The following is a 10,035-nucleotide window of genomic DNA, read 5'->3' as shown; positions in this document are numbered from 1 at the left end:
TGCCCCATGGATAGAGAATCACAATTGCATTTAGGAAACTTTCCTACTTCAGCTCCTCTCTGCTCCTCGAAGGTGCGCACAAGGAGCGAGACTTACAGCTCAAGCAGACTGAGAGGATCTGTGGACCAGCTGGTCCATCTACCATCTACTATCTCTGACAAACACAGTTGTCAAACTGTGGTTAGGATGTGAGCAGAAATCCATTGGAGTAGCTTGTCAGGAACAGCCTCAACTTGCTCAAGGTCGCAGCGAGAAAGGTCAAATTCTGATGCCCCCATTTTGCGTGGCCAGCACCTCAGCCATGCCGCTCGCCTCTCTTACATCCCAGCAAGCATCCGATCTGGGCTCGCGAGCAAAGCAGGCAGGGGCATACCGTGGAAAGTAGCGTGTGGCTCTTTAGGCTACGGGGGGGGGGGGGGGGGGGGGTGTTGAGGGGGGGATGTTCTACTTCATGAAGTAGCAGGTTCAGATCCCTGGGCAAGAATAAGTGATGACGGGGCGGGAGCACGCATGGACACAGGCTGCTGTAGGAACAAGGTGAATTCTGGAGCAAAAGATATAATTTTTCAATCAAGCTTTTAATGAAAAGATCATAAAATAACAGTTTCTCATCACTGTACATTAAGACTGCAAATTTCTGAATGCTGAGATCATATTATAATTTCTGTATCTTTTTATATGACACTTGAGTTGAAGCCACAACTATGTGTGGCTCTGACCTGAATTCAAGCTCTTGAAGGAAATGAACAGAACATTGCAGCAGGAATGTTGGCCTTGCCCTTGCCCTCCTCTCCCCTCCCCAGGAAACATCCAGGGCTCCTAGGCTGACTGATAGTTAAGGCTTAAAAAAATTTTAAAAAGAGAGATAGAAAGAGAGAGAGAGAGAGATGCAACATCCCTTTTACAGTTGTATTTAAAATATTAAAATAAAAAAGGGAAAAATATCCAGCCAGCTAGAACAAGGTCCTCTCATCACAGACAACTTTTCCTCAGCCAGTCGAAACTCCTATGGAAGTCAGAGCAACAGCTGTCCTGGGTGCTTCGATTGATGACTTGTGAATGGCAAAGTTTAGAAAACACCCCACTCGTTCGGGAAGGCAAGCACTATGAAGTGTGTCCCTGCACTGCCAACAAATTTTGTAGCATGGAGTATTCTGTTTTAAACCCTTCCTACTGCATCCCACACAGTCTGCTGTGTTCAAAAAACCTCGATGCCTTGATCCCCGTGTGTTCAACACTGGGCTTCAAAATGCTTAGGGAAAGAACAGGGGGAAGGAAGGGAAGAAGAGGATGGTGACAGGGCAGAGACAATAATGAAGTGGCATCAAGTGAACAGAAAATGCATTTCTATCTCTCACTTTATGATTCAGTATTTTTAAGTCCAGTTAGAACAAGGAAAGCAGAATAAAGAGCAACTGTGTTGCAGCACGGAGAGGAACTGAGGCTAAAAGGAAGAGGCCTTCCCGACTAGGAGGTCCAGCCAGGAGCCCTAAAGCAGAGCTGGCACGGCCTCACAAGGGAGCCCAAATCTTTTCCTTTTATGAGAAAAGCAGTAAATTTAGTGACTATCATGGGAAATCATCAAAGGGAGGAGGTGAAATTGCTTTCTTTCCCTACCCTGAAACATGCAAAATTCAAGGAGTGGAAAGGGGCTGGGAATGAGCTACTCCTTGCCTGCTTGTCTCTTGCACTAAAATCAGGGCAATAAAGTACCATGGGACTTAAAACACTGCAACGAGCTGCTTTTAGCTATTGAAAGCAACTCCCAACTTTTCTGTTTCAAGAATATGGCAAGTTTTGGAGTGCAAGAGTAAGCTTATGAAAAGAAAGGGCTTTACAAAAAGGGGAGATTTTACTGAGCAAATCAACAAGTTTAAACAAAAAATAAGAAAAATGCTAGAGTCCATTTGATTATTTCAGGATCACAGCTCAGTGCTCATTTAGGATTTAAACTCTTTCTTAAACAAGTGTTTATTCAAACGCACCATCTATCTCAGTCATGAACATTTCTGCTATCTGGGGAGAGCTAGATGTTTACAATCTAGATCTTCTCAAACCCATTAAAAACTTAGGGAGGTTTTGTCTGTCTGGTTATTTTCAGTTTGCTTTTTCCCTTACCTCCAGCACAGCTGATTGGAAGGGTTTCTGAATTTGGCATATATCCAGAAATCAACAGACATCCTTCTCCATGCTAATTCTGGGGGCTATAGCAGGTCACACAACTGGTAACTCTACCAGTATTGGAATGAGATGCTCTGTAAATACGGCTTTTCCCAGGGACTTTAATCACCTTATATTTTAGGGAATCTGATGCTTCAATATAATTTGTAGGGCCCATCACAAGATGGCCCAGAAGCTGCTGGGTTTGGCACGAAGCTTCCTCTAGCTACCTGGGGCATCAGCTCCCCACTTTTGAGATCCTTATTGCTTCCAAGGTGAACAGTAAGTGCGGGGAGGGCGTTCAGGGAAAGCGCAGGCCGTTCCGGTGGGACACTGGGCTTGTCTCAGTCACAAGTGCCAATCGGCAGCACGCAGCCATTCCTCTGATGACTTCTACATTCCCCAGATTTTGCCAGCAGTCACCTCAGAAAACATTTTGTTTCACTGAGTGCCCTGGATGTTTCCCTGGTCAAGACCCATACTCCTGCTTTCCATAACTGAAGCGACACGGCAAAATACTGCTAACCCAGACTTTGAACCTGCACTGCTTGAAAACAATGCTTTCCACACACACGAGAGAGAGAAAAAAAACCCAACAAAACAGGAATCTTAAAAGAATGACACTGTAACTGGAAACATTTAAATACAGCAAAACATAAATTCCTCTTCTATGCAAAGCTACAAAAGTCCAGTCTTTGTATTGTCTTCACAGGTTATGGTTTATGGCTATGCTGAGAGTCTCTGAGATTCTTTTTTTTTTTAATATATTTTTTTCATTTTTTTGAAATCCTGTAGAGAAGACCCTGCGGACACATCTTTGTGTTTGCAACTTTCTGAATTACATTGCAAAACTGTGCATACAGAATCTGAGAAATAAATACATTCATTACTGCACATACATATTGATACAAAAACAACACTGTCAAATAGTGTTTGCACCATCTTTGTTAGATATTAAGACCAGGCAAAATTAATATTTCATTTTCCATCAGCCCCCCCTCAGATGCCTGAGGTGGCTTTGGTGTAGAAGGTAAAAGCTACAAGGGGTCAAAACTAATTATGGGGAGCTTTCTGTTTATAAGTTTTTGTTATCCTTTTTTGGCTTCAGCGGTATTTTAGCAAACTATCTTCATTGGTAATCTTTACACTGTTCTAACATGCAAATCAAGCTTAGGTTTCTACCTAGAAAGCCTTAAGGGTTTTGGTTGGACTCTTTTGCACCTGACACTGAGGTTTGGAGTGAATCAATCCAGCTGTTGAATTAAAAGGTGGCTCAAGCAGTCCAAACAGTACGGCTCAGGGCCCGGCACGCTTCCAAACGTAAGGAGGACGTTACACATCTGCGCTATCGCCCTGGCGCCAGACCTTTAAAGCTACCCAAGTCACCTCCTCGTGCTGCCCGGGAGCTGCGCCGCCCCGCTCGGCCGCCCGCTGCGGAGGGCAGCGCCAAGGCGCCCGCGCTCCCCTCGCCAGCAGCCCCAAAGCCTCACAGAAGCTGCGTGTCAATAGCTCTTTGGTGTCTTCTGTGGTCTTTGTGGCTCCTGCTGACTCCCCCAAATGCACAGAGCTGGGCTTTTGGTTTTTTGCCAGGAATTTCTTTTTTGGTGGTTTTGCAATAGAGGATCAGAACTAACGGCCCAGCTCCCACGGCTAACGTTAAGGAGATGTGCTGGCTACAGCAGCTCCCATCTTCTCTGAGCTCCAGAGCTTCTCGCCTCCCTCGTCCCCCCTCACACTGGTCAGAGGAAGCGGGAGGCTGCCTGAGGACACAGGCATCGACACCTGCCCCGGGTGCAGAGCCGGGGCGGCGCTTCGTTTAATGTCTTAGGCCCATGCAAGCGGTGCCCGCGCGGGCAGCCGGCCCCCGGCTCCTGGCCCAGGCGGGGACACCCCAGGAGTGCCTCGGCTCCCTCCCAGCGCCCTGGCTCGTGGCTGGGGGACAACCCCCTCGGTTGCCCACGTCTGAGCGCCCCGCGGGCCTGCCCTGCCTCCCCGAGCCGGGCCGGAGCGCGGGTTGGGGCAGAGCCCCCCTCCCCCGGCGCGGGGGCTGCCGGAGCCTGCGGGACACAAACCAATGGAAAAAGCAAAGATTAATTTTGACTGGCCCCTAGATCTGTTGAGGTCTGAGACTGTAAAAGTTTATGTAAACAATGAGATAAATATATTAGTACTTTTCTGAGCCAAGTGAGGTTCCATACTCATTCAAATGTGCTTTGGTTTAAAAAATAGTTTTGTGAATTTGGGTATGAGCTTCTTTATTTTTTTATACAACTTTTGCTATTTTATCTTTTTTTTTCCTGTTATTCCGAAAACATTCTGGAACTAAGTGACTAAAGCATATACTTAAGCTGCCTGGCCTCTTTTTGTTTTTTTTTCTTTTTGTTTGTTTTTAAATTGTTTTATTCCTCTTGAGGCTCTTTGTGTATTTCAAAAAAAATTAAAATAAAATAAAAAAACCAAAAATGCAACTCCCTCCCCCCCACCCTAAAACTCTTAAAATCTTAAATATGAAACTAGTGTTTTGCTTTCTCATTAAAATACAGAAAAATGTTTGATACAATACTATGTCGTACAAATGCAGTTGAGTGTTTAGGCCCCAAGCAGGCCGTAAACAGTCCCTGAAGTTTTGAGTATTATTATTCATTATTACTGTCACAATTTGGAAAATGTTGTTTATACTCAATCTATGGAACACAACTTTACACAGCTACTGGAAAAAAGAACAAAATTTCCTTTTGTACAATACTCTTGCTGTACACAGACTTTATGTCGTATTGTTTAAGTGCTGGGGGAGGGGGGAGAAAATAAAAAAAAGACGTTCCTAAAAAAAAAAAATTAAAAAATAGCATTGGGTCCTGAAACTTCAAAATGATTTTCAAGGCATAAGAAACAAATGAAGAGGGGGCCTGGGGGTGGGAAGGGGAGGATGCATCGCCCACACGAATGCTTGTAAAAATTGGCTTAAACGAGGGGGAGCAAGCGATGGCCGCCGACCGGCTGGCTGTGCTCCGCACACCCCGGGCTGCTCCGCATTTCTCTAGGAGAGAGCTAAAAATCATTTTGAAAATCTGGACTTGCTGGGTCCGCAGGCAGCCAGCAGCAGGGGAGCTCTGCCCTGGCTGCCGCCTGGGCCAGCACGGCTTCGCGCAGCTGCAGGCTCGCTGGAGGGGAGGTGAAAGCCGGAGGCAGGGTAAAAGTGCCTAGGAACCAATCTTGCACGGCTGTCCTGGGCCCTGCTGAGCCCTGCTCTGGGAAAAAGGGAGATAGATGGCAAGGCCTTCCCTGTCCTCCCCCCAGCGACTGTTCTGGGGACGTTCTTGGGGGTTTGGCAAGGAATCGAGGGGAGGAAAAATCAATATATATTCAAAATGTGGAAGTGCTAAAGACACTAAAATCCCGCCTAGCCCCCCCAAAAGAAAACAGCGCATCTCAGCACAATTAGAAAATAATCAAAAAGAACAAGTCCACGCTCCCCTCGGCTGCGCGACTCACGCGAGCGGGAGCGGGCAGACAATGGCACTAGGGGCGGGCGGCGGGGCCAGCGTGGTCCCTGTAACGTGACACCAGGCCGAGGCGCAGCGCCGTTTGGTTTGTCTATTGCTTGGAGCCTGGATTCCAGTTTCCTCAGTTCATTCAATTGACCCAAAAACTTCTTATGGACTAGTCTACCTTAACAAAAACAATAAAAAAAACAACAAAAAAACAATAGAAAATGAAGCTTATATTTCTTTGTTTTAGTCAAACATGCTCACTCTTTTTTTTTCTTTTTTGGTCGAAACTTAAAAAAATTGGTTTTGTGTTTTTTTTAAAAAGACAAAACGTGAGGTTTGGTAAACCCTACGCATAGAGACTATACTGGTTTTGAGCAGAGAAAAAAAAAAAAACAAACGAAAAACACAAGTGTAAACCTTATTCAGTTCAGAAAGGATGATTCTACTGGCTGTGAATTTTTACCACCACAGTCACGGGAGGCTTGAAATAAGCCATAGCTTTCCACAAGGTCACGCCAACAAAGTCAAGGGGGCCAAGAATCGGTGGGCTAAGTTCTCTGTCTTCTCTCCTAAACCAATAGCAGCTGTTGGCTGTGATGTCTTATGCAGATGTTGCAAGAACATTTTGTTTCTTTTTCTTTTCATTTTTCTTACTTTTTGTGTGCGTGTGTTAAATTGTCTAAAAGGGAGGATATGAAACACTTTGGTTTGCTTTTTCCTCCTCTCCCCCACCTTATTGCACTCTGGATTCTAGTAAATTATAGGCTGCTGTGCCCTCACCCTCTGTCCTGCCAGGTGTTTACAGACTGACCCAGATGTGCTGGGGGAGTGGAAGATGAGGGAGACATTTTCCCCTCCCCATAGGATCCAGATTCAATAAACAAAGCTGGAAAGGGCCCAGAAAGCTCAGAGAAGTTTTCTTTTTTTTATCTAAAAAGTGACTACACAAACCCAAGAGACTGCTGAGTGAGCCAGTCCAAGCAGCCAGCACAGCCTCTGGCTCCATGTATTTTTTGCTTTGTCTTTGGCTGAGCTTTGCTTTAACATTTTTCTAGCTGACTTTTGATGGAAGGACAGGGTGGTAAAAATCCCTTAACTTTAATTTAGCTTCTACTTTTATACACTGAATTACTTACAATAAGAGAAAAAAAAAGCCTAATCTTTCACTAACCATCTTATTGTTCTCATGAATTCAAGAGGTAGCAAAGGTAACAAGTCTGTCCACACAGACTCGCTCTTTAGTGAGGGAGGAAAGCTAAAAACATACACACACACAAAAAATAAAATAAAAAATAATAAAAAAGTACCTAAGGAACTTGTAGCAAGTCCAGCCTACATCAAACCCCCTCCCCACCCACCCACCCTAGAATTAACCTCAGACCTTCCAGTTCAAACATTCACATAAACGTTACAATGGTTTTTCCTTTAATAAAACAAGTACCTCTAAGCAAAGAATATTCATACGAAACTACTAGAAAAGTAAAGACGACCCCCTGCTCACTGAAAGAAATTCCTGGGGCATCCAGGCCCTGTTCAGTCATAGGTAAGGCAGAAGAGGTTTGTGTGTTTTGTGGGAAAAGGTGGCATGTGGTTGTGTGTGCCATGGATAAAGACCAAAACCAAAAGAGGGAGGGATGGTGAGGGAAGCATTGCCATTTCTTTAAGTGAAACACTCTAGTCGGTGCACGCCCGGGGAGACTGCTCTCACCACCGCTGCATCGCCCGCCCGTGGGGCAGTGCAATGGGTTCCACCACTGCCACGGCTTTCCCACAGCATCAGAAGGGGCTGCCAACCCCAGGGGATGGTCCACAGACACAGCCTCTGCACTTGTCAATGCAATGCTATGTTGTTCCATAGCTACTTGGGCCCCTGAAAAGGAGATGGACTTTATTTTCTTTTTAGTGGCAAGAAATACCTCTCTCAAGTCTGGCTTTAAGAGAAGACATTAGTAGCGTGATAGTAATGCAAAAAGAAAGAGGTAGGGAGGGGGCAGCCAACAGAAGTCAAAAGTTCCACCTGGTCCCCCTTCCTGCTTCAAATATTCAGAATGAAGTCAACATGCACAAAATGAAGTGCCATTTCTTGCCAGATCCCCAAGATTTGGAGGGAGAGTTGGGCAAAATGCATCAGCTTGGCTGTGGACCTTTCTTTTTTTTAAAAAAAGGAAAAAAAGGAACTTTTTTTTTTTAAATGTTAAAGCTACATTTGTTTAGGCCTCCCATGACTGAACAGAGTATGGGGAGTTGCCCCCTTTTTTGTTTGTTTTTTTCTTTTTTTCTTTTTTTTTAAGCAGCAAGTCTACAGAAAGGTAAATCACTGCGGATGGGCTCGAAGCTCATTCTGGAGTCTTTGGCTTATGTGGGAGAGGTATGCATTCGCAGGTGGCTGATCAGATTGCGCTGCTGGGTGAATTTCCCACCACACAGTTGACATTCGTAAGGTTTTTCTCCTGAGTGGACACGCATATGCTCTGTCAGTCGGTACTGCCGGGTAAAGCGCATCCCGCATTCCTCGCAAGCAAAGGGCTTAAGCCCTAAGTGGCTGCGCATATGCCGTGTCATGGTGCCCCGCTGCGTGAACATCTTGCCGCAGATGTTGCAAGGGAAAGGCCGCGTCAGCCAGTGAGTCTTCTCGTGCTGCCGCAGCGTGGCTGGATCCTTGTAGCTCTTCTCACACACTGAACACTTGAAGGGCCGGGACTCTGCAGCATAGGACTGGTTGGGGTTGGACAAATCCTCGGCTTCATCCTTGCCGCCGTATGTGCCTTCCTCCTTGATGTAAAGGTCTTCCTCGGTGTGCGTCTCCACATGGGCGTTGAGCTGCTCGGAGCTGGGGAAGCCTTTGCCACAGGGGATACAGACATACAAGTTGTCACCGTAGGCCACAGGCTCAAACCCCTCCTGCCGGTAGACGTAGTTGGCACTAGTATGCCCACCACTCTCGCTCTCACTCTGGCCGCTGTCATCACTGTTCTCCTTACCATTTTCCACCTCCTCCTTACACGGGTACGGTAAGTCTGCGCCATAGGCCCCAGCCAGACTCCGCTCAACCGACTTGGACAAGGGCCCCAGCAGAATACCATTGGGCAGCCCTTCGCCCTCGTCTCTATCTTTACTCCCTTCCTTTCGGTCAAAGGCGTTGTCTTTCTTGATCCACTCCTTCTTGCGGGATGAGTGTCGGAGGCCCTTGCGCTGGTTGCTCTCCGTCAGTGAGTGGTGGCACTCTTCGCTCAGATCCATCTCCATGGGGTCGCTGCTGTCCGCCATGCTGTGAGGGGCTCCGACTCCAGACTCGTCAAACGATGAGGCACTGTTGGCTGCGGGGGCTGAGGCAGATTGGGGAGAGCCATGCTGGCTTTCGCTGTGCTGCGTGTCATCGTGGGAGGCTGCAACAGGGAGCGACGGGCTTTTTTTGGACAGGTCGAGGCCTAGCTCCTGGTCGCCGGTGCTCCCATTTGCACTGCTGCCCCCACCGCCGTTCTTACTGGCTCCCCTGCTTAAGGAGTGACAGTTCTCTTGGTTGGAGCTGCTGATGAAGACCTCATCATCGGAGAGCTTTCCCTTTGACAGCTCCTTTGAGTGCGAGCCCTTCAACCCTTCGGTTGACCCTGAATAGCGAGCTTGGATGACCGAAGCAGTGGAAAGTCTCTGACTCCTGGCAGATCTCCCGACACCAAGGCCACCGGCCTTGCCAGCAAAGGACTTGCCGTTCCGCTTCAGCTTCTTTCTGCAGAGAGCTGCCAGGTCGTGCAGTTGGAGGTAGCTTGCTGCGGTGAGGAGAGCATTAAAGTTCTGTTCACCGGGCTGGTCAGTCGTTAAGAGCTTACCAGTATAAATAAAGTCCAAGATCTGTCGGAACACGGTGGGGTTCACCATGTCCGTATCTAAATTAATCAGGTTGTCATGCAGGACGAGGGATTTGAAATACATGCTGCTGGCTGCCAGGATGTTCTTATGGGCACGAAACAGGGCATTTTCTACCACAATGATCACGTCACAGAGGAAACCTTTGGCTCGTTGCTGGTTCAGCTGCAGTAGCAGTTGTTTGGCATGATTTGGCAGTTCCATCTCCACCTTCTCTTCCTTTCACCTTCACTTTACCACCTATAAGACAGGAGAATGAGAAGTATGAACCTGCTGTTTCCACTCAAACAAGTCTACGTTTAATAGACTGGTTTAATACAGTGCAGTCTGCTGTTAGGTTTGACACTGACTAAGGAGCTCTGGGCACATTCCAGCTCTGCAAGTTGTGATCCTGCTTGGAATACAGAGAGAAGCATTTCTCATGCTAAAATTTCAGGTCTTTAAAAATCAGATTTGCAAATAGCTTTTTTTTAAAAAAAAAACAAAAACAAAAAACAAAAGGAATCATGCTTGGCTGGAA

The 10,035-nt window shown here is 46.7% G+C and overlaps 1 protein-coding gene and 1 long non-coding RNA gene across 12 annotated transcripts in view; one reads left to right on the top strand and one right to left on the bottom strand.

Moving 5' to 3' along the window:
* The window catches only part of LOC112985605 (uncharacterized), a 74,249-nt gene that overhangs the window by 20,999 nt on the left and 43,215 nt on the right, over window positions 1-10,035 (top strand). The window lies entirely within an intron of this gene.
* Window positions 560-10,035, bottom strand: part of HIC2 (HIC ZBTB transcriptional repressor 2) — an 80,503-nt gene continuing 71,027 nt past the window's right edge. For all 11 annotated transcript variants that reach the window (XM_064522151.1, XM_064522153.1, XM_064522150.1 and 8 more), the window contains one exon: window positions 560-9,755. In XM_064522151.1, the coding sequence (XP_064378221.1) occupies window positions 8,007-9,719 (1,713 nt within the window). In that variant the 5' untranslated portion in view covers window positions 9,720-9,755 and the 3' untranslated portion in view covers window positions 560-8,006. The remainder of the gene's footprint in view (window positions 9,756-10,035) is intronic.

The sequence above is a fragment of the Dromaius novaehollandiae genome, chromosome 17 (genome assembly GCF_036370855.1).
Source record: "Dromaius novaehollandiae isolate bDroNov1 chromosome 17, bDroNov1.hap1, whole genome shotgun sequence".
Lineage (NCBI taxonomy): Eukaryota > Metazoa > Chordata > Aves > Casuariiformes > Dromaiidae > Dromaius > Dromaius novaehollandiae.
This window is presented reverse-complemented; position numbering and strand designations above follow the sequence as displayed.